This window comes from Leucopleurus acutus (assembly GCF_964270905.1).
Source record: "Leucopleurus acutus genome assembly, chromosome: 6".
Lineage (NCBI taxonomy): Eukaryota > Metazoa > Chordata > Mammalia > Artiodactyla > Delphinidae > Leucopleurus > Leucopleurus acutus.
The window spans coordinates 109857626-109883111 of NC_139149.1; the positions used below are offsets into that span (position 1 = coordinate 109857626).

Sequence of the window (25486 nt, forward strand, 5' to 3'; positions counted from 1 at the left end):
ATCTGTAGATTGCTTTGGGTAGTAGAGTCATTTTCACAATGTTGATTCTTCCAATCCAAGGACATGGTATATCTCTCCATCTATTTGTATCATCTTTAATTTCTTTCATCAGTGTCTTATAAATTTATGCATATGGGTCTTTTGTCTCCTTAGGTAGGTTTATTCCTAGATATTTTATTCTTTTTGTTGCAGTGGTAAATGGGAGTGTTTTCTTAATTTCACTTTCAGATTTTTCATCATTAGTGTATAGGAATGCAAGAGATTTCTGTGCATCAGTTTTGTATCCTGCTATTTTACCAAATTCATTGATTAGCTCTAGTAATTTTCTGATAGCATCTTTAGGATTCTCTATGTATAGTATCATGTCATCTGCAAACAGTGACAGCTTTACTTCTTCTTTTCCAATTTGGATTCCTTTATTTCTTTTTCTTCTCTGATTACTGTGGCTAAAACTTCCAAAACTATGATGAATAATAGTGGTGAGAGTGGGCAGTCTTGTCTTGTTCCTGATCTTAGTGGAAATGATTTCAGTTTTTCACCGTTGAGGACAATGTTGGCTGTGGGTTTGTCATATATGGCCTTTATTATGTTGAGGTAAGTTCCCTCTATGCCTACTTTCTGGAGGGTTTTTATCCTAAATGGGTGTTGAATTTTGTCGAATGCTTTCTCTACTATTGCGATGATCATATGGTTTTCCTCCTTCATATGTCCATTCTTTTTTAAAACTTGAGAAGTATATTCAATGTGGAACAGCTGTTAGATTCCAGGAGCAATGTCAAGCCACAGGTCACATGAGACCCACTGAAGTCCAGGGTTCCCTGAGGGCTGGATGGTTCCAGCCTTCCTGGATGTGTAACTATGAGATGCAACTCTTGGTCACTGTCTGGGATCTCTAATTGCCTTTCCTTTCTCTTCTCAGTGATTCGTGAAAACTTCCATTACCAAACTGTTGGTGAAGGAGAGACAAAGGAGACACTCAACTTACAATTAAACCATGAACAAGGTAATTCTGACTTGATAGAAGCTTGCTGTCTCATCTACTAAGAGGAAAGGAGATCATGGATCAGAGGACTGAGCTCCTGGGTGGAGAGTGCACCCTGGAGAAGGAATGCAGCAGGAGATGGGGAAGCCAGAGCAGTGGTGTGTTGTTTGGGCTCCCAATTAACCAGCCAGATCTGGAATTCAAGAATATTGCTAGGCAGATGTGATAACTAATAAGATGGAACATGAACCCAAGAGAGAAGATCTCACTGCAACCATGAGGCAGAATTAAGGGGGAGGACTCACAGCAGTAATTGTGAGCCAGGAATTCAGTAGATCTGGGAAGGAGTAAGGGTTTGTGACAAGTCCAAAGAGGAAGCCTTTGATGTGTCAAAGGGAGGAACAGTTGTAAACAGTACTCATAATAAAAGAAAAGAGAGGAAGAGAGTAAGCAGTAATTGTGTGGAGGGTGTGGAAGAGATGGTGTTCTGTAGAAAAGAAGGAAAGGAGAAGGGAAGGAGTAAAAGAAAGAAAGGAGAAGCGAAGGAGTAAAAAGGGGTGAAGAGAACAAAGGGCAGTAATAACTCTGACTATGACAATAGTCACAATGCATAACATTCACAGACCACTAGGCGTAAGGTCAGTGCTTCCAGTGCATCAACATGTTTAATGCTCACATATGCCTCATTTACTTTTGTAACCAGGATGCACTGTTTCTAGCTTTTAATCATCTTTTCATTCATATTATTACTAATAATTAATCATTAAATTCTAACACATAAGACATTAATTGAAAATTATGATTTCTTGCTAAGTTACTGTACCCAGGTATCACTTTACCAGTAGCATCTCATTTAATTCTCATAACAATCCTGTCATAAGGGTTTTGTTATTCCCATTTTTCAGGAGAAAAAACTGAGGTGTGAAGATAGTTAGTGATTCAGTGAGTGAAACAGCCTTCAAGCCCAAGAAAATGTCTCCATCCTTAAGCCAAATGGTCTACAATAAATTTAGTTATTTGTTAACTGTTGATTTTTTTTCTTGGAAATGACAAATGTAAGAAAAAGCCATAAGAATGGCCTTGCAGAATGTCATTAATATGTATCCTTAATTTGGATTTATACGTCAGATATTGTATATTTTAGAGATGTATTAATACATTTATGTAACATTCAGATGTATTTTAATAATAATACTTATTCTTTTTAATAAAGACAAATAGCTAAAAGTATAAAATGTATATTAGAAAGTACAAAGTGTATCAAAAATATATTTAGAGATTCATCTACCACTGACAATAGTGGGAATGAGAATGAGGTGGTGGAAGGATTCGTAATAGTTATTTGTAAAGAATAGAGGTTCATTATGAAAGGAAGGGGAAACAAATCCTTCAACATTCCTAATGTGATCTAGGTGACACCCTACCTAGAGCATATCAGTGATGGATGCAGATGAGTATAAGGGAAGAAGATTTATCTCGTGACCCAAATGGTACAATAAAAATCCAGGAAATGATGAATGAATGTGCCCGAGAATCTGAACAAGCAGTAAGGTTGACTGACAGTCCAATATTTGCCTGGATGACTGACTCTGAGTATGGTAGCACATACAGGGAAGGAGGAAGGGGGATGTGATGTGTTTATAATTCAGAAAGGAGGCCCCAGGGAGCTCCAAGGAACCCTGCTCCTCTCCCCAAGGGGCAGAGGAGTAGATCAGAGTTTAGGGTGAGGAGTCATTTACTTACCAAGAAAGCATATCTGGTTTTTGTGGTAAATGGGAGAGTTAAAAATCCACAAAGAGACAGAGAGGGTAGGACACTGGAATAGCATAGGTATAAAGGGTATAAAGAGTTGGAAGAGAAAAACTAGAGAGACAAAGGGGGAAGAGCCAGAAGCCTCACTGGGGAAGAGAGAGGCAGAAATACAAGGTGACAGGAGTGGCCAAGGAGAGAGACGCCATCAGAAACAAGAATGCACAATCCTTCATCGGGGATACACAGCGTTGGGAAGAGGACTGTAAGTACAAATGTGAGAAATGAAGAGAAGTAGAATGGATTGTAAAAAGATGGAAAATAAGGCAGAGCAAACATAGAAAAAATTAACCTCCCCTCCTGCTTCACACTATCCACAAAATATAATTCAAGTTGGATCACAAATCTAAAAGTTAAGGCTAAAATGATAAAGCTTCTAAAAGAAAACACAGGAGCGTATCCTTGCAAATTTAGGGTTGACAAAAATTTGTTACATAGGACAGGAAAAGCATAGACCATAAAAGAAAAACTTGGTAAATTGCACTTCATCAAAATTAAAAACTACTAATCCAAAGACACCATTAAGAAAAGGAAAAGGCGAGTCATAGACTGGGAGAAAATATTTGCAATACATATATCTGACAAAGGATTGTACCTGTAATATATTAAGAACTCCTACAAAAGAATAATAAAAAGACACACCACTAATTTAAAAAATGGACAAAAGACTTGAACAGACACTTCACTCAGAAGATATAAAATGACCAATAAGAACATAAACAAAGTATATATCATCATTAGTGATTGGGGAAATGCAAATTTCATTAGTCATTGGGGAAAAGCCACAATGAGCTACCATTCGGTTACCAGAATTGCTAAAATTAAAAATACTGACAACACCAAATGCTGATGAGACTATGGAACAATTAGAACTCCTTTATATACATTGCTAGTTGGACTATAAAGTGATAGATATAACCACTTTGGAAAACTAGCAGTTTCCTATAAAGTTAAATATAACCCACGACCCAGCAGTCCTACTCCTAAGTATCTTCTCATAAGGAATGAAAACATATGTTCACACAAATATTTGTATAACAATGTTTATAGTAGCTTTATTCCAAATAGCTGAAATCTGGAACCAATTCAAATTCTCATCAATAAGAGAAAATAAACGGTGATATATTTATAGAATGGAATACTATTCAGCAATATAACGAATGAACTACTGGTATATGTAACCACATGGATGAATCTCAGAAACATTATGTTGAGAAAAAGAAGCCAGTCACAGGAGTATGTACTATGTGATCCTATTGATGTGAGCATCAGTACAGACAAGTATAGTACCAGAAAGGAAGGACTTGTTAATGGTGATAGAAATCAAAACAGTGGTTGCTTATAGTGGTTGGAAACTGAATGGCATGGTGGAAATGTTCCAAATCTTGACTGTGATGTTGGTCACAGAGCTGTTTTACACTTAAGATATGTGCATCTCAATGAAAAAGAGGCAAGCAAGGCTCTGCTGGGCCTCAGATAGGGTCCTTGGAACTTGAACATCATCAGAGTTCATCTTGAGCACACAGAGGTCTCTTCTCTGGATACTGTCTGAGTTCTGTCTTTTTCTTATTGCTCTCTTTAGTGTCCTTGGAACAGTCACGTCTCCAAATGAACAATGTAATAAGATTAGAAGATGTACCCAGCTTACTGCCATATAACAAACAAGGTAACAATCATTTAATTTATCAATTCCATATTAAACCTTTGTTTTCTTGTCTTCATGGAAGCAAAGCCTACCTTTGGTCTCCTATCCTAGGCCTCTGATAGCCCCCACTTCTCCTACCCGCCCCCTTCTTCTCCTACCTGCTCACATATGCAACAGAGACAGTGAGAAAAGGAATCTGAACTCCTGAGTAGATGGAGCATCCATTGATGGGGAATATAAAAAAAGAAAATTGAAAAGGTAGATAGGGTGTAATATGTGACAAATTACATGAATGGATCCAGTTTTCTAAAATCCCCCTCTTCCAGGTTGAGATAGGGGATAATTTTCAATTAATTTCACAGAACAACTAAGAGGAACTTGGAAACATCATGGCATATCAGGTTCACGCGGGAGAACTGGCCAGTTGGAGGTCCCTGGTACTGTAGTCAGAGTCCAAGAGGAGAGTTTTGGAGATGATGAGAGGGGAGAACCTGGAGGATGAAATCACACAGAGAGACAAAAGTTGAATAGTGTTGGGAGACAGAGGTCAAAATAAAGTGGGAGAAACAGATGGAATGGGAGCAAGTGTAAGACACTGCAGAGAATAGATAAACTGAAAAAGTTCTCAGAAACAGAGATAAAAGTTGAAAGCAAAAAGTATGGAAAGGGCAAGACCGAGAGGAAAATAAATACTAAGAATTGGGAAAAGTCAGGGAGACGTACAAAGGCAACTATGAGGAGAAAGAGTTGAAGGAGAATGGATGGAAAACAGGTTGAGAGTGAAAAGACAATAAAAGAGAGAGGAGCAGATCGGGACATTGTAGGCTTGAGGTAAGAGCACTGTATATAAGCAACTTTGGGCACAAGTGTTGGCAACATTAGCTGTGAGTTTTCAGATTAAACTGTCCTTAACCATCAAAGTGGCACTTGTAAAATACTCACATTGCAATAGTCCTCTCCCTGAATATTCCAGAGACTGCTATGACCAAATCACCACCCTAGATTGCCTTCAGAGTACCTTTATCCGTGGACTCAAAGACCATGGTCTGCTAGATATCTACACGTGAATTCTTTCAAGAACTTTTAACTTGGCATTTCAGAACTAAAAGTAGCGTCTTCATCACTCAAGCTAGATCTAAACTCCTCTTCAGCATTCATGTTTCAGTGATGGATCCTTATTATCTCATAGGTTTTCAAGTTGGAAGTCTAGGCGTCACCGTGACTGCTCTTGCCCTCAAATAAATGCCTGTTACTCATCCAGTATAGTCATTTCTCTTCCAGAATATCTCCAAGCTGTCCATCTGTCACACCCCAAAGTCTTCAGACCTCTGCCATGGTTCTCAAAGCAACAGTCTTCTGTTCATGACCTTCCTCTAATCTTGCTTCCAACGAATGTGTTATTTGCACTTCAACTACATGGGACATTTGAAAATGAAAATTAGATTGTGTTATGTTCCAACATACTTTCTTAATACACTAAGGATTAAATAAATGTTTCTCTGAGTGGCATCCAAGATTACCCATGATAAGCCCCGTATTGATTTTCCCAGCCTCCTCACCTGCCTCCTGCACTATTAATTCAATATAGTATAAACTTTTTTCCCCCAATAATTTTATTTTTAAAATTTGTATTTTATTTTATTTTTTAAAATTTTACTGTAATATAATTGATTTACAAGGTTGTGTTAGTTTCAAGCATACAGCAAAGTGATTCAGTTATACATATATGTTCATATATATGTATATATATTCTTTTTTTACATTCTCTTCCATTATACATTATTACAAGATATTACATATAGTTCCCTGTACTATATAGTAGGTCCTTGTTGGTTATCTTTTTTTATATATAGTAGTGTGTATATGTTAATCCTAAACTCCTAATTTATCCCTCCCCCACCTCTCCTTTGGTAACCATGTTTGTTTTCTATGTCTGTGAGTCTGTTTCTGTTTTTTAAGTAAGTTCATTTGTATCATTTTTTAAAATTCCACATACATATAAGCAATATCATATGATATTTGTTTTTCTCTGTCTCATTTACTCCCCCAATAATTTTAATTGTTAAATCTTTCATATTTGAGCATTTTCATACATTTTCTGCCTTATTCAACACTGTTTTCACATTCTACTACTCTCCACTTAACCTCCTCACTCTGGTAAATCCTATTTAAAACATACTATTGCAGGGAGGCCTTTCTTTAGAGAAAGCTAGAAAGAAACAGTTGAAAGACAAAGGATAGGAGAGAAGGAGCAACATAAGAGAAACAAGACAAAAGTTGCAGAAACAGAGAAAGAGACAGTCCAGGAGACACCAGCAGAAAGAAACAGAGGCAGAGATGGATAAAATGTAAAGATTCAAACGGAAAGGGAAGAAGTAGAAAGAGAATGTGGTATAAAAAAAGGAAACCACTAAGATCAGAAACTACCACTAAGATCAGGAACAAGACAAGGTTGCCCACTCTCACCACTATTATTCAACATAGTTGGCCACAGTAATCAGAGAAGAAAAAGAGATAAAAGGAATCCAGATTGGAAAAGAAGAAGTAAAGCTGTCACTGTTTTCGGATGACATGATACTATACATAGAGAATCCTAAAGATGCTACCAGAAAACAACTAGAGCTAATCAATGAATTTGGTAAAATAGCAGGATACAAAACTGATGAACAGAAATCTCTTGCATTCCTATACATTAATGATGAAAAATCTGAAAGTGAAATTAAGAAAACACTCCCATTTACCACTGCAACAAAAAGAATAAAATATCTAGGAATAAACCTACCTAAGGAGACAAAAGACCCATATGCAGAAATTTATAAGACACTGATGAAAGAAATTAAAGATGATACAGATAGATGGAGAGATATACCATGTCCTTGGATTGGAAGAATCAACATTGTGAAAATGACTCTACTACCCAAAGCAATCTACAGATTCAATGCAATCCCTATCAAACTACCACTGGCATTTTTCACAGAACTAGAACAAAAAATCTCACAATTTGTATGGAAACACAAAAGACCCCGAATAGCCAAAGCAATCTTGAGAAAGAAAAATGGAGCTGGAGGAATCAGGCTCCCTGACTTCAGACTATACTACAAAGCTACAGTAATCAAGACAGTATGGTACTGGCACAAAAACAGAAAGATAGATCAATGGAACAGGATAGAAAGCCCAGAGATAAACCCATGCACATATGGTCACCTTATCTTTGATAAAGAAGGCAAGAATATACAGTGGAGAAAAGACAGCCTCTTCAATAAGTGGTGCTAGGAAAACTGGACAGCTACATGTAAAAGAATGAAATTAGAACACTCCCTAACACCATGCACAAAAATAAACTCAAAATGGATTAAAGACCTAAATGTAAGGCCAGACACCATCAAACTCTTAGAGGAAAACATAGGCAGAACACTCTATGACATAAATCACAGCAAGATCTTTTTTGATCCGCCTCCTAGAGAAATGGAAATAAAATAAAAATAAACAAATGGACCTAATGAAACTTAAAAGCTTTTGCCCAGCAAAGGAAATCATAAACAAGATGAAAAGACAACCCTCAGAATGGGAGAAAATATTTGCAAATGAAGCAACTGACAAAGGATTAATCTCCAAAACATACAAGCAATTCATGCAGCTCAATATTAAAAAAACAAGCAACCCAATCCAAAAATGGGCAGAAGACCTAAATAGACATTTCTCCAAAGAAGATATACAGATTGCCAACAAACACATGAAAGGATGCTCAACATCATTAATCATTAGAGAAATGCAAATCAAAACTACAATGAGATATAATCTCACACCAGTCAGAATGGCCATCATCAAAAAATCTACAAACAGGGATTCCCTGGTGGCACAGTGGTCGAGAGTCCGCCGGCTGACGCAGGGGACACGGGTTCGTGCCCCGGTCTGGGAAGATCCCACATGCCGCAGAGCAGCTGGGCCCGTGAGCCATGGCCACTGACCCTGCACGTCTGGAGCCTGTGCTCCGCAACGGGAGAGGCCACAATAGTGAGAGGCCCACGTAGTGCAAAAAAAAAAAAAAAATCTGCAAACAATAAATGCTGGAGAGGGTGTGGAGAAAAGGGAACCCTCTTACACTGTTGGTGGGAATGTAAATTGATACAGCCACCTTGGAGAACAGTATGGAGGTTCCTTAAAAAACTAACAATAGAACTACCATATGACCCAGCAATCCCACTACTGGGCATATACCCTGAGAAAACCATCATTCAAAAAGAGTCATGTACCAAAATGTTCATTTCAGCTCTATTTACAATAGCCAGGACATGTAAGCATCCTAAGTGTCCATCAACAGATGAATGGATAAAGAAGATGTGGCACATATATACAATGGAATATTACTCAGCCATAAAATGGAATAAAACTGAGTTATTTGTAGTGAGGTGGATGGACCTAGAGACTGTCATACAGAGTGAAGTAAGTCAGAAAGAGAAAAACAAATACCGTATGCTAACACATATATATGGAATCTAAAAAAAAAAAGAAAAAAAAGTTGGTCAGAAGAACCTAGGGACAAGATGTGAATAAAGATGCAGACCTACTAGGGAATGGACTTGAGGATACGGGGAGGAGGAAGGGTAAGCTTGGACAAAGTGAGAGAGTGACATGGATATATATACACTACCAAATGTAAAATAGAAAGCTAGTGGGAAGCAGCCGCATAGCGCAGGGAGATCAGCTCGGTGCTTTGTGACGACTTAGAGGGGTGGGATAGGGAGGGTGTGAGGGTGGAAGATGCAAGAGTGAAGAGATATGGGGACATATGTATATGTATAACTGAATCACTTTGTTATAAAGCAGAAACTAACACACCATTGTAAAGCAATTATACTCCAATAAAGATGTTAAAAAAAAAATAACGGAAAGGGAGATTTTTCCACAATGGATGAATTCCTCAGCCCCTAGTGAAAGCTGCTGGTGCAAAGTTAACCTTCAGGTCAGGTTATTTTGGGGAGTGGGTCCTTCCAGTTTCTCAGGATTTCTTGATTTTCTAGTTATTTTCTTGCTGTGATTCCTCCTTGGTCATAAATTGAGATGTCTGTGCGATTTCATTCTTTACTGCAGGGAACAACAATGCCTGTTGGGAGGCCTGTGATGGAGAAGAGCCCCAGGGAGCCTGGAACTTCCCACCAAGATGTGAGCTGGGTAAGGATGGGGAGGGATTGCCAGCCGAGGGTGTCAGGTGGCTGAATTCAGAGCTGTTGTTTATTGATGCTTTTTACCCTGAGCACACTCCACAGTCAAAAGATCTAGTGTGTCTTGGAATCCCATGAGTCCATAATAACATAAGTAACATAACAAATAACATAAATATTCCTAAGTGCATTCTAGTAGCAATATGCTGGAGAAAAGTGTTGTCTCTCATAGCTATTAATAGTAAAGACTTGAATTTATACCGACCTGCCCTTTATCTTCTCTAAAGAATAAAAACTAAGTATTATTCTATTTGGCTATAATGCTATTATTTTGTGCCTAACCTTGGAAAACCCCCAAAAGAAACATGGTCCTTCAGATCAATTGCTCCCAAATCTAAAGTACAATTTTTGTCAACTATTATTTATTATGTGACTGATTTTTCAAAGAATTTTGGCAAACAAGATGTCATTCTTCTCTCCACAAAGTTATGGATGTAACAGATAAAATGTTACTTATTCCTGTTTTATAGGTAAAGAAATAGAATCACTGAAGTGTGTAAGGGTCTTTTAGCAGTCAAAGCAGTTAAACAAGCAAGGGTACCAGCATCCTCGATGACTTACTATGGTGACTATCGTGTGGGGCTGCAGAAGGTCAGGGCAGCCAAGACTTAGGTACATATATATGATGGAATATTACTCAGCCATAAAAAGGAACGAAACTGGGTCATTTGTAGAGATGCGGTTGGACCTAGAGTTTGTCATACAGAGTGAAGTAAGTCAGAAAGAGAAAAACAAATATCGTATATTAACGCATATATGTGGAATCTAGAAAAATACAGGTGAACCTATTTGCAGGACAGGAATAGAGATGCAGACGTAGAGAATGGACATGTGGACACAGGGGAGAGGAGAGGTGGGATGAATTGGGAGATTAGGATTGACATATATACACTACCATGTGTAAAATAGATAGCTAATATGAAGCTGCCGTATTGCACAGGGAGCTCAGCTTGGTGCTCTATTATGACCTACATGGGTGGGATGGGGTGGGAGGGAGGGAGGTCCAAGAGGGAGGGGATATATATCAGTATACATATACATGTATATCACTATACATATAGCTGATTCACTTTGTTGTACAGCAGAAACTAACACAACAGTGTAAAGTAACTATACCCCAATTAAAAAAAAAAAAAGAAAACTGACTCATGAGTAGGAAAACTGTCAAAGAACACTAAAGGGCAGAGAAGAAGAAGACGACTGGGAGGGAAGCTCAGAGTAAAGGAGGTGTGTGATCTTTCATGGCACAAAAACAACCATGTGTGGGGACAGAAAAATGAGGAGAAAGGTGACTGAGGGATAACGGGAAGGAAAAGAGGCAGAGCAAGGCTCTGGTGGGTCTAAAGTGAGGTGTGTGGAGCAACAGTATCTTTTTCCCAAGGAGAAGTTCACCTGACCATTGAACACCAGAATTCAGCATGAGCACCCTGAGGTCTGTACCTCATCACCATGTCTGGTTGGTCTTTTCTGTTTTTCTTTAGTTTCCTGTGAGCCCAAAGCTCTTCAAGGGACAAACGAAGGCAATTCTGAAGAGATTCCCAAACTGCAAGCAGGTAACGGGGGAGCTAATATTGATTTAAGTGACCAATTATCTCATTAATTTGTTTGCATGTCTGTATGCAAGGGACATTTCCCTTCATTCCCCCAAACACAAACACACACTTTTCCTTAGGCTCTGGTTGCTTTCTTCAGGTATATGGGAGGCAAGGGGGAAAGAGGGGCTAAGGACCTTAATGGAGGAGCTTCTGGGTAGAGAATTTAAGGGCACAGAATAAAAAAAATGTAGATTGGGGCCACCACATGCAGTTGCCTAAGTAGTTTCAATTTTATTTAAAAGTATATGGAATCCATATACAACCAGATTGGGGTTTGGAGGAGAGAGATCATTTTAAACTTATGTCCCAGGGTTGCATAGGTTTAATGAAATACTATGTATAGGAGAGACAAACAGGAAGTGAGTTAAAAGAAAAAATAAGGATGGATTAAAGACCTAAATTTAAGGCCAGATACTATAAAACCCTTAGAGTAAAACTTAGGCAGAACACTCTTTGACATAAATCGCAGCAAGATCCTTTTTGACCCACCTCCTAGAGTAATGAAAATAAAAACAAAAATAAACAAATGGGACCTAATTAAACTTAAAAGCTTTTGCACAGCAAAGGAAACCATAAAACAAAAAGTCAGTCCTCAGAATGGGAGAAAATATTTGCAACCAAGTAACTGGCAAGGGATTAACCTCCAAAATATACAAACAGCTCATGCAGCTCAATATCAAAAAAACAAACAACCCAATCAAAAAATGGGCAGAAGATCTAAATAGACATTTCTCCAAGATCAAAAGAAGACATACAGATGACCAAAAAGCACATGAAGAGATGCTCAACATCACTAAGTATTAGAGAAATGCAAGTCAAAACTACAATGAGGCATCACCCCACACCGGTCAGAATGGCCATCATCAAAAAGCCTACAAACAATAAATGCTGGAGAGGGTGTGGAGAGAAGGGGACCCTCCTACACTGTTGGTGGGAATGTAAACTGGTACAGCCACTATGGAGAACAGTATGGAGTTTCCTTAAAAGAACTAAAAATAGAGCTACCATATGATCCAGCAATCCCACTCCTGGGCATATATCTGGAGAAAACCATAATTCGAAGAGATACATGAGCTACAGTGTTCATTGCAGCACTGTTTACAATAGCCAGGACATGGAAGCAACCTAAATGTCCATTGATAGATGAATGGATAAAGAAGATGGTACATATATACAATGGAATATTACTCAACCATAAAAAGAACGAAATAATGCCATTTGCAGCAACATAGATGGACCTAGAGATTGTCATACTGAGTGAAGTAAGTCAGACAGAGAAAGACAAATATCATATGATATCATTTATATGTGGGATCCAAAAAAATGGTACAAATGAACTTATTTATAAAACAGAGTCACAGATGTAGAAAACAAACTGATGGTTACCAAGGGGGAAAGTGGGGGTAAGGATAATTTGGGACAGGAGTCCCCAACCCCTGGGATGCAGACCAGTACCGGTCCATGGCCTGTTAGGAACTGGGTCACACAGCAGGAGGTGAGCAGTGGGCGAGCCAGTGAAGCTTCATCTGCCGCTCCCCATCACTTGTATCACCGCCTAAACCATCCCCCACCCCCCACACCACGTCTGTGGAAAAATTGTCTTCCACAAAACTGATCCCTGGTGCCAAAAAGGTTGGGAACTGCTGATTTAGGAGATTGGGATTGACATATACTCACTACTATATATTAAATAAATAACTAATAAGAACCTACTGTGTAGCACAGGGAACCCTACTCAGCACTCTGTAATGACCTATATGGAAAAAGAGTCTAAAAAAGAGTGGATATATATATATATATATATAACTGATTCACTTTGCTGTACAGCAGAAACTAACACAACATTATACCTCAACTATACTCCAATAAAAATTAATTTAAAGGGGTGAGATAGGGAGGGTGGGTGGAAGACACAAGAGGGAGGAGATATGGGGATATATGTATATGTATAGCTGATTCACTTTGTTATACAGCAGAAACTAACACACCATTGTCAAGTAATTATACTCCAATAAAGATATTAAAAATTAATTTAAAAAATTAAAAATATAATAAAATAGAGAACTAACGATGACCTACTGTGTAGCACAGGGAACTCTACTTAATACTCTGTAATGACCTATATGGGAAAAGAATCTAAAAGAGTGGATATATGTATATGTATAACTGATTCACTGTGCTGTACAGCAGAAACTAATACAACATTGTAAATCAACTATACTCTAATAAAAATTTAAAAAGATAAATAGACGTGGAATCGAAATAGAACCAGGTTAGAATGTGGTGTCAGGGAGGGGAAATAATTTTCAACCTGCTTTCCTCGAGATTGTGTAAGGAACATGGGCATAGTGGGTATAATCGCAAAATAGAAAACTCATGTCAAAGACATTTGAAATGAGCCTGCCAAGGGGAAGGAAGGATCCCTACTCGTTTGTCAGTGGCAAAAGATGAGAACTTTGATGATTTGCGGAAGGAATGTGTGAGATGGAAAAAATATACAGAAAGGCTGAAATTTTAATTTTTAGATTTAAATTTTAAGTTGAAACATTACAAACAGGAAGTTAAGAACTAAAGAGAACAGATAGAAGCAGGGAAATGAGCACCATAGAAGAAAGGAGCTCAACTCAATAATCAAACAAGGTACAGAGTTTAAAAGGTAGAGAATGTGACATTAGAGAAAGACCCAGAAAGGGAAAGTGCTAAGAAATAGAAAGACTGGAGGAAAGTATAACAGTTATACATAGAGAAAAAGATAAAGGAGAAGAGTAAAACATCTGTAGAGAGGGAACACCATGTACAAGGATGGAGAAGATGGTTTGGGACATTGTAGGGACTGAAAGAAGAGTTGCTGCATGGAAGCAACTTCTAACGCTAGGAGTTGAACATGTTAGCCATGAGTTTTCAGATTATGGTTCCTCCAATTATCAAAGTGGCACCTGTAATACACTCAGAGGCAATGGGCCTCCCCTCAGCCATTCTTGTATACTCTATCTATAACTTAATGATCCCCAAATTCCTAACTCTGGCCCCAACTTGCCTTGTAAGCTCATTCATCTAAGTGCCTGACTATATTTGTACAGGGATCTGAGAGACATCTCCATTTGGATGGTTTTCGGGAACTTCAATACAAGTTACTTCCATAGTTGCATGTACCATCTTTCTTGATGCCAGATCTGCCTCTTTCCCCGTGTTCCCTATCTCAGTATGGAACGCTATTGTTACATTCTTTAGGTAGACACCTAGGGGTCACCAATGACTCTTTTCCCTCCCTCAACTCACACACCCCATCAATCACCCAGTTTACTTAACTATACCTTTAACTTGTCTCTTACTAATCCATTTGTTGCCACACCTGACACGGAAGCCCTAGTCAGATGTCTCTTCTCTCTGGAACTAGAGCCAGGGCAACAGACTCTATATGGTCTCATACCTTCCCCCAGTCATCCTCCCACCATATCCATTCTCTCCAACTCAACTAGATGACCCTTTGAAAATGCAGGTTGGCTTATCTCACTTTCCTACCTTAAATCGATAACTTTTTGTTGTCAAAAGGTTGAAATCCTTCCCTATTTTCCTTCCCATGGCTCCAGCCTCATGTCTGTCTCTCCTGCAACGACTTCTAAAGTTTGTTTAAAACTTTGCAGTAATTTTAATTTTGATTACTTTTTCTCATCTGAGCCTTTGCACACACTTAACCCTGTGCTTGGAACAATTTTCTTGGTCCACTCCACTCTCCATTCTGCTCACTAATCTGATGAAATCACATGGAAGTTATAGACCACCTCAGAGATACCTTTTCTAATTCCTAGTTCTAGAAAAAAACAGCATGAGAGACGGGGAGAAGACAGAAAGCTCAGCATCAGAAAAGGAAGAGGGAGAAAAGGCAGGTGGGAACAGACATGGGAAAAGAAACAAATCAGGACAAAGAGAAGTACCAAGAGATTCCAATAGCAAGATACCGAGATAGAAATAGAAGAAGCAGAGATGTGTGGAAAGGGTAAGAATGAGAAAGAGAACTGGGTTGGGAGACAATGTGTACAGTCTCCATCAGATTATTGGATTGTGCAAGCCCCCTCTTACCTTCATGAAACCCTAAGACACAGGTATGCAAACTGTTGTAACTTCTATTTTATGGTTGGGGAAATGAAACAGAAGGGCATGGAGGTTATTTTTGCAAGGGCAAGGTAGAAAAGGAAGAGTGGGCACCAGCATCCTGGGTGTGTCACTGAGGGTGACAGTTGTGTGAAGCCAGCTGACAGTCAGCATGGGGTCATGTGGTCAGAAAAGGAAGAGGAAACCCAAGGAGTTCTGCAGGTTCCCAGGGGAGAGAACCAGGGTCCAAGAGAAGATTTAGTTAAGGAAAAATTAATGTTGGTGGGGAGGGAAAGGAAACCACTGAGAGACAGGAAGTATAGAAGTGGACCCAACCACTTAGGCTTGAAGAGATCTAGAATAAGAAAGCTAGAAAGGATAACAGGAGAAAAGGGATACACTATGACTGAAAAACAAACAAACCCCAAGACCTGAAGACAAGAGATGAGGAGAGAAACACAGACAATCAAAGAGATGCACAGCTAGGAAACAGAGCTGTGTGGAGGTGAACTGTGGGTAGGATGCTGAGAAGGAGAGAGAAGAGGTGCAGATGGCAAAGAAGCAGAAGGAGATGGTGTGGCTCTCAGAAGCAGTGCTTGGAGCAGACATATGGTTTTTCCATCATGTTTGACATGAGCCAATCGAGATCTGTTTCTGATCACCCTCCATGGTCCATCTTGTCTTGTCTGCAGTGACCTGTTATCCCAAAACTCCCCAAATGACTCACGAAGGAGAACCCAAGGAAGTGCTCTGCCTACTACCAGTAGAGGGAGAAGGTAATTATGATTTAAACTCCTCAATAAATAGGAAAAAAAATCCCCCCTTCTCTCATCTTGCCATTCTCTTCTTCATATTCACATACATACACATGGAATTGTGTCGATTTTCTGTTTTGTTTTTTCCAAAACTGTGAGAGAGACTAAGGAGAAAGGTGAGCTGAGCTGAGTGGGGAGAGCACCCCTGCATGGAGAACATAGGGAAACAGGATGTGCCAAAGGTAGGCTGGGGTCCCAAAGCAGAAGTACCTGGGTGACTTTATTAAATGCATATAAAATCCAAATGTCAACAGGTTATGGCAGTTGAGGCAAGGAGATCATTTTCAGCTTACTTCGGAAGTACAAGGAACAAGGAAGTACGTTTTGTGAATGACTGATAAGCTTGCAATTTAGAAAGGTCATGTGGGAGACTTAGAATAGAGCTAATAAGGGAAGGCTCTCCAGCACTGTGGTCCATGTGAAAATGGAAGGACTTTTGTCAGTTTGAGAGAAGGGATCTGTGAGCATGAGGAAAATATATAAAATAAGGAAATTTTACAGGCATCTAGAAAGAGAAGACCCAGAGAAAAAGAGAAAAGGAGAAAATGGAAGACAAGGTAGAAAGGAAATTACCTCAATAAGAAATGAAATACAAAGATAAAAATTAGAGAAACTATATAGAGAGGCAAATAAATACCAAAAAACAATGTGCAAGGAAGTGCAGAGAAACTATGTCGAGAAAGAGTTTTATCAGATCAATAAAGAGTGAAAACAGCTGTACAGGGAAGAGAGGAGAGAAGTTAGGATCCTGGAATGCTGAAGTATGCATATCAGACAGGAGCATCTTCCATCCCAGTAGTGAGTTTCCAAGTTAGGTTTGCCCCATTGAGAGAGTGGTGTCCATAACATAGAGTAATAATTCCCTCCCTGGCAGCCTCAGCTACTCTCAGGTAACAGAATGTGTCTCAAGCACATGCCTGCTAGGCAGACCCATCTTCCAAGGTCATCCATCTATGTATTTACCTGAAGACATTTATCCCAGGGCCCTCTCCATTTGGATGTCTTTCAGGAACTGACACTTCCAAAATTGAAACCAACATCTTCTTCCATGAAACTGGAATGTCCTTTTCTTACAGGGTTTTCTCTCTCAGTAAATGGAACTTGAATGTCCCATTTTCTCTTGCTCCCATCTTGCCCATTTTCTCCACTTTAGCACAATTTTTATTTGCAAGATGGAAATCAGATCATATTACTTTCCCACTTAAACCTGGTGACCTTTGTTGTCCAAAGATTAGATCAGTTATCCTTCCTGTCTTTCTGTGCCTTCCATTCATCATGCGACCCTTGCCAATTTCTTCTTCCTCGTCTCACTTGTGGTCTGAGCATCCTGGCTCAGCTCATTTTCTTGTTTCTCTTTAGTGTCCTGTGATCCTGAAGCTTCCCAAATGACCAACAAAAAAGAACCAGAGGAGCTGCCTAGTCAACCACTATGTGCTGGAGAAGGTAATTGTGATTTCAACTCCCAAATTGAATCTTTGTTTTTCTGTCTGCAGAGAGGAAAATCTCCATCTTTCTTCTCTCTCCTACCCTGCTCCCCTTCACATACCCATACAGAAGAAATATGTAGAGCCAACTGGAAAGGATGAAAAAGACAGAGAAAATTAGTGTATAAGAAGGGAGTGAGATGGGTAGACTGTTTTCAGCCTCTGATGATAATGACGGGAGCCATGTTAACCTCTAGGTCAGGTGAGCTCAAAGGCAGGAGGGTCTAAGGGCAAGGACATTCCCATCTTGGAGATACTCTGGAGATACTCTGGTCTTCCTGGTTGTCTCTGGGAGGGTTTTCCTACTACGGTTTCCATTGGTCATACACTGGGGTTCCAAGAGATTTCACTCTATTTATCAGAAGGAAGCAGTACCTGTTCAGAAGTGTGTGATGAAGAAGAACCCCAGGAATCCTTGAGCTCACTACCAAAACGTGGAGCAGGTGAGAGAGATAAGGACTGTCTGGGCTGCAGGGTGTCAGGAGAATGGTGTTTCCTGATGGATTTTACTCTAGGAATACTCCACAATGAAAGCTCCAGTTAATTCTCAAATATCATTCTTCACATTTACCTTGGCTCTTTGGCCCTTGTACCTTGCAAGGGACAAGAAACCTTAAGCAACTCCATAATTAGGAGATCATGTTGTTTGATTGTAGGTATCCATATATTCAGTTGTAGTAGATAGAATTCCACATAGGAGAAAGAACACAGAAGTTGTACAAAAATTTGATTAACTTTAGTGGAACTGTTAGTACATTATTCTCTAGCTATTTATTATCTCCCAAGAATATTTATATTCACCTCTTCCAGCATAGAAACATAATCTTTCATTTGTGTATTATCTACAGAGAGTTGATTTATTGGTTAAGTTGGTGTAATATACTTTAAATCATCATAAACTGTTTCTTTGCCCAAATGTTTGAACTTTTGATCTTATTATAGGAATAACTCATGACTTCAAATGTTTGAGGTTCTTTGGGGGTTTTAGTTGTTTCTTATTCCATGGACAACACTCAAAGATGAAGTACAGTTGGGTTTAAGCTGATTTTGATGATTAGGTGGAGTCATGGTCTTTATATAAATAATTTGTAGCATCCTTGCCCTGAATGCCCATCAGTAGCTGTCAGCCTGATATTTCTTAATGCAATTTATCCTCAATTAAAATTTATTTTAGAAGCATAATTACAAGTAAAGCCATTATTTTTTTCCAGGAGTTGGCTTGGGACGATGACATATACAAAAATTCTTCAAATTGGCTCTACTAGAAATATTTTAGAAGAACTGAATTATAAAGTTAGGGTGGTGATCGTCCTAAGTGAAGTCAGTCTTGGAATGTTATTATTAGTAGTAACATTATAGGGAAGTCAGAGGCTTCAGACACTAAACCAGTAAATAGAAAAACTAAAGTTGTAAGGATAAAGGATAAAAATATGAAGGAGAATGTGACAATCAGTGTGACAATCTAGGCATCCAGGAAAACTTTATTCTGATTGATCTTGAGTGGAAGCAGTTCTACTTCGTGGAATTATCTGCATGTTCTGGGGATCTTTGGGTAGTAAAAAGACATTAAATAATCCACTTGATATTTGTTTTTATATGGGCACCTGAAGAGATTGAAAATCTGTTTGTTTCCACAGCATTCAGAAGTTATGATCTACTCCAAATGCATAATGGCTTTCAGTTTAACAATTTGACATGTCCTAGAGAAGGCTCTATGTTCAGTTACTTGAGACAATTTTGCTTTCTGTAAGGGAATGAACTCTACAAGGGAGTCTGGAACAGTCATTGCATAACCAGCCTGGTATTTCATTTTACTTTATTTTCTTTTGTCTCATTTAATTTTATTTTTATTTTAGAGATAAAACTTATCACCAAACAATATTAAGTCAGGATTTAGTAAGGAAGTATCTAAACTATCTCTTCTGGAAGTGGACATTAGAAACTAAATCCTAGGATTCTCCTTCCTTGAGTAAGAATATTACTCTATAACACACACACACACACACACACACACACACACACACGACATTTTCTTTATCTATTTATCTATTGATGAACACTTAGGTTGTTCCCATGTCTTTGGCTATTGTTTAAATAATGCTGCAGTGAACATTAGGGTGCAGATTTTGTTTCCTTTGGATTACATATCCAGGAGTGGAATTGCTGGAACATAAGGTAGTTCTATTTTTAGTTTTTTGAGGAAACTCCATGCTGTTTTCCACAGTGGCTGCACCAATTTACATCCCACCAACAGTGCTCAAGGGTTCCCTTTGCTCCGCATTCTCACCAACATTTGTTATTGCTTGTGTTGACAATCTCCTTTTCTTAAACATCAACTCTGCCATACAACGTAACCTAAAAATGGGGGTAATGTCTTATGATATTCACGGTCCCTGGGGTTTAGGAACAAATCTTGGGAGGTCATTTTAGAATTCTACCTATGACAATGAAGCTTGAGTAAATCTCCAGAAAATAACTATCCAGATGAGACATTGATTTTCCCAAGCAAATAATATAGGCTACCAAACAAATTACAACACCAAAGAAAGCTGAGTGTAAGTGTGTTAAAGAAAAGAATTTGACTTTAGAAAAGACTATAGTAATTGGCTTAGGCACTACAGGGAAGTGAGGTATACCTATTTTGTTTATTTCCTGCATATCTTGAATATGCATAGTATAGGCATACTGATGTTCAGATTAACTATAAAGTGATCATGTGTAGGAGAATTTTCCAGGAATTCTAAGGTTAGCCCTTCTTAGTACACTTAATATGTAGTTTCATTTGCAGAATAGAGCCTTACCTATTAAATTTTTAGGAGTTTCTTGGAGAAAAGAAAGGACAGTTTGTTACATAATGGTCTGAATATAGCAGTTATTGGTTGGCACAGGGAACTACTCTTGGTCATTTTTTTCAGTCCTTTTAGAGAAATATTATCAAATGAGTCATTTACTTTTGACATTCCAAAAGTTCCCCACTGAAATCTAAAGACATCTTTTGTGAAAATTTACCATTTATTAAATGAAAGTTAGAATCACACTGAGAGTACAGAGAGGAAGTGAAAGTTCTGCCAGTGGGAGATTGTGACTTTGGCAAAGACAAGCCCATGACATAGAGTCCTAAGTATGAATGGTGTCCTGAAAATGGAGTATTGTGCTCATCAATCAAGCAGAAACTAAAAAGAAGACATATGATCAATTACATGATAACAGTTATGTACTGAACAAAAGGATTTTCTTTCAAAAATTAATATGATGTCAAGTATCCTCATGAAAGTTTTGGTGAGGGACCCAAGACAAAATGTGACAAACTATATTTGCACAAATTACCAACTTTCTAATGGACCCCCATCCATTAATTAGTCTTTGGGGCTAGCTTGGATTGGGGATTTATCAAATCTATGCCTCTATCTATTTGGATCACCATCTTCTAATAATGAAGAAGCACAGGAAAATCAGGAACAGACAAACACACGAGACAAGACTTTTAAAAAAATAGACAAAAGAAAAGTGAGAATAAATGGAGTAGTGGAAGAATAAGCACATTAATAGAACATTTGCTAAATGCTGTCCCGCCAAACCAAAATGTCTGCTTACTTTGTATGTAATTGCATACACATCTTTAAATAATAAAATAAATTCAGAAATAAAACTTCAATGAAACAAGTCAGAGCTCAAGTTGTTCTTGAGATGGATTCACTTGGCAGTGGATCAGGAAGACAATCTGAGTTGTGCACAAGAAGCTGGGGTTTTGGACCAACATCTGTTGGTCCAAGGGTCCCACAAGACACCCCTAAGCAAGAGTCCTCAAGACGATCTTGGTGGGAACACCATTTGTGAAGGAAGAGTGGCCACCGTGCAATATTTGAAGCTAAAGCTGGATTTGTAGCTTGCTAAGCAAGACACATGGTGGGAGGAAGCACTGTACACAGTTTTTTTTAATAAAGGAAACTGCTGATTTTACTTATTTTTAATTAATTTTTATTGGAGTATAGTTGATTTACAATGTTGTGTTTTTACTTACACTTTTGGGACGCATGTAGTTCAGGGACTGCAGACTTTCAGAAACAGGAGTGTTTATAAATCGGTTAGCATTTAGCCATACACATAGGCTTTCTGAAGTGTATCTGGCTGATTTTCATAAGTGTAAGGCTGCAACTGATTAGCTGACTTTAGATGTGGTTAGTGATGCAAGCAGTCATTGGCCAATTGGGATGAATTTAAAACTGGTTCTGTCAATTACATTTTGCAACTTTCAAAGGACAGTCAGTTTTTCCTAGAAGGATAAGATCTTTTTATTTTATTCTTAGGGATAAAAGTAGAAAAATGAAAGTAGAGAAAGCAGAATGAGGTTCAAAAGATGGGAAAAACATGGCTCTGTCGGATCTCAGGTGTGATTATTGGAGCTGATATTCTTTTTCCCAGAAGGCAGTTCATTGTTTTTTTTCTTTTTGGTTTTTCTTTTCTTTTCTTTTCTTTTTTACATCTTTATTGGAGTATAATTGCTTTACAATGTTGTGTTAGTTTCTGCTGTATAACAAAGTGAATCAGCTATATGTATACATATATCCCCATATACCATCCCTCTTGCATCTCTCTCCCACCCTCCCTATCCCACTCCTCTAGGTGGTCAAAGAGCACCGAGCTGATCTCCCTATGCTATATGGCTGCTTCCCACTACCTATCTATTTTACATTTGGTAGTGTATATATGTCAATGAAACTCTATCACTTTGTCTCATATTACCTGTCCTCCTCCCTGTGTCCTCAAGTCCATTCTCTGCGTCTGCATCTTTATTACTGTCCTGCAGCTAGGTTCATCAGAACCATTTTTTTTTTTTTTTAGATTCCATATATATGTGTTAGCATACGGTATTTGTTTTTCTCTTTCTTACTTACTTCATTCTGTGTGACAGTCTCTAGGTCCATCCACCTCACTACAAATAACTCAATTTTGTTTCTTTTTATAGCTAATATTCCACTGTATATATGTGCCACAACTTCTTTATCCATTCATCTGTCAATGGACACTTACGTTGCTTCCATGTCCTGGCTATTGTAAATAGTGCTGCAATGAACATTGTGGTACATGTCTCTTTTTGAATTATGGTTTTCTCAGGGTATATGCCCAGTAGTGGGATTGCTGGGTCGTATGGTAGTTCTATTTTTAGTTTTGTTAGGAACCTCCATAGTAGCTGTATCAATTTACATTCCCACCAACAGTGCAAGAGGGTTCCCTTTTCTCCACACTCTCTCCAATGTTTATTGTTTGTAGATTTTTAAAATTATGGCCATTCTCACCAGTGTGAGGTGATACCTCATTGTGGTTTTGATTTGCATTTCTCTAATGATTAGTGATGTTGAGCATCCTTTCATGTGTTTGTTGGCAATCCGTATATCTTCTTTGGAGAAATGTCTATTTAGTTCTTCTGCCCATTTTTGGATTGGGTTGTTTGTTTTTTTAATACTGAGCTGCATGAACTGCTTGTATACTTTGGAGATAAATCCTTTGTCATTTGCTTCATTTGCAAATAATTTCTCCTATTCTGAGGGCTGTCTTTCTTCTTATTTGTAGTTTCCTTGTAAGTTTCATTAGGTCCCATGTATTTATTTTTGTCTTTATTTCCATTTCTCTAGGAGGTGGGTCAAAAAGGATCACCCTGTGATTTATGTCAAAGAGTGTTCTTCCTATGTTTTCCTCTAAGGGTTTTATAGCGTCTGGCCTTACATTTAGGTCTTTAATCCATTTTGAGTTTATTTTTGTATATGGTATTAGGAAGTGTTCTAATTTCATTCTTTTACAGTTTTCCCAGCACCACTTATTGAAGAGGCTGTCTTCTCTCCATTGTATATTCTTGCCTCCTTTATCAAAAATAAGGTGACCATATGTGCATGGGTTTATCTCTGGGCTTTCTATCCTGTTCCATTGATCTGGATTTCTGTTTTTGTGCCAGTACCATACTGTCTTGATTATTGTGGCTTTGTAGTATAGTCTGAAGTCAGGGAGCCTGATTCCTCCAGCTCTGTTTTTCTTTCTCAAGATTGCCTATTCGAGGTCTTTTGTGTTTCCATACAAATTGTGAAATTTTTTGTTCTAGTTCTGTGAAAAATGCCATTGGTAGTTTGATAGGGATTGCATTGAATCTGTAGATTGCTTTGGGTTGTATTGTCATTTTCACAATGTTGATTCTTTCAATCCAAGAACGTGGTATACCTCTCTATCTATTTGTATCATCTTTAATTTCTTTCATCAGTGTCTTATAGTTTTCTGCATACAGGTCTTTCGTCTCCTTAGGTAGATTTATTCCTACGTATTTTCTTCTTTTTGTCACAGTGGTAAATGGGAGTGTTTCCTCAATTTCTCTTTCAGGTTTTTCATCATTAGTGTATAGGAATGCAAGAGATTTCTGTGCATTAATTTTGTATCCTGCAACTTTACCAAATACATTGATTAGCTCTAGTAGTTTTCTGATAGCATCTTTAGGATTCTCTATGTATAGTATCATGTCATCTGCAAACAGTGAGAGTTTTACTTCTTCTTTTCTGATTTGGATTCCTTTTATTTCTTTTTCTTCTGTGATTACTGTGGCTAAAACTTCCAAAACTATGTTGAATAGTAATGGTGATAGTGGGCACCCTTGTCTTGTTCCTGATCTTAGAGGAGATGGCTTCAGTTTTTCACCATTGAGAACGATGTTGGCTGTGGGTTTGTCATATATGGCCTTTATTATGTTGAGGTAAGTTCCCTCTATGCCTACTTTCTGGTCGGTTTTTTATCATAAATGGGTGTTGAAATTTTTCAAAAGCTTTTTCTGCATCTATTAAGATTATCATGTGGTTTTTATCCTTCAATTTGTTAATATGGTGTATCACATTGATTGTTTTGCATATATTGAAGAATCCTTGCATTCCTGGGATAAACCCCACTTGATCATGATGTATGATCCTTTTAATGTGCTGTTGGATTCTGTTTGCTAGTATTTTGTTGAGGATTTTTGCATCTGTGTTCATCAGTAATATTGGCCTCTAGTTTTCTATCCTTGTGACATCTTTGTCTGGTTTTGGTATCAGGGTGGTGGTGGCCTCGTGCAATGAGTTTGGGAGTATTCCTCCCTCTGCTATATTTTGGGAGAGTTTGAGAAAGATGGGTGTTAGCTCTTCTCTAAATGTTTGATAAAACTTGCCTGTGAAACCATCTGGTCCTGGGCTTTTGTTTGTTGGAAGATTTTTAATCACAATTTCAATTTCAGTACTTGTGATTGGTCTGTTTATATTTTCTATTTCTTCCTTGTTCAGTCTCAGAAGGTAGTGCTTTTCTAAAAATTTGTCCCTTTCTTCCAGGTTTTCCATTTTATTGGCATATAGTTGCTTGTAGTAATCTCTCATGATCCTTTGTATTTCTGCAGTGTCAGTTGTTACTTCTCGTTTTTCATTTCTAATTCTGTTGATTTGAGTCTTCTCCCTTTTTTTCTAGATGAGTCTGGCTAATGGTTTATCAATTGTGTTTATCTTCTCAAAGAGCCATCTTTTAGTTTTATTGATCTTTGCTATTGTTTCCTTCATTTCTTTTTCATTTATTTCTGATCTGATTTTTATGATTTCTTTCCTTCTGCTAACTTTGGGTGTTTTTTTGTTCTTCTTTCTCTAATTGCTTTAGGTGTATGGTTAGGTTGTTTATTTGAGATTTTCCTTATTTCTTGGGGTAGGATAGTACTGCTATAAACTTCCCTCTTAGAAGTGCTTTTGCTGCATCCCATAGGTTTTGGATCATCGTGTTTTCATTGTCATTTGTTTCTAGGTATTTTTTGATTTCCTCTTTGATTTCTTCAGTGATCTCTTGGTTATT

General features: G+C 38.1%; 1 protein-coding gene across 7 annotated transcripts in view; it reads left to right on the plus strand.

The window, feature by feature from the left end:
* Window positions 1-25486, plus strand: part of LOC309962872 (nuclear body protein SP140-like protein) — an 84558-nt gene that overhangs the window by 27576 nt on the left and 31496 nt on the right. For 2 of the 7 annotated variants that reach the window (XM_082840947.1, XM_082840951.1), the window contains exons 5-10: window positions 920-1003; window positions 4374-4457; window positions 9528-9608; window positions 11140-11211; window positions 16038-16121; window positions 17520-17603. In XM_082840947.1, coding sequence (XP_082697073.1) covers window positions 920-1003; window positions 4374-4457; window positions 9528-9608; window positions 11140-11211; window positions 16038-16121; window positions 17520-17603 — 489 coding nt within the window. Of the gene's footprint in view, window positions 1-919; window positions 1004-4373; window positions 4458-9527; window positions 9609-11139; window positions 11212-16037; window positions 16122-17519; window positions 17604-18006; window positions 18088-25486 lie in introns of all 7 variants that reach the window. The other 5 variants (XM_082840950.1, XM_082840952.1, XM_082840946.1 and 2 more) reach the window with 4 other exon arrangements.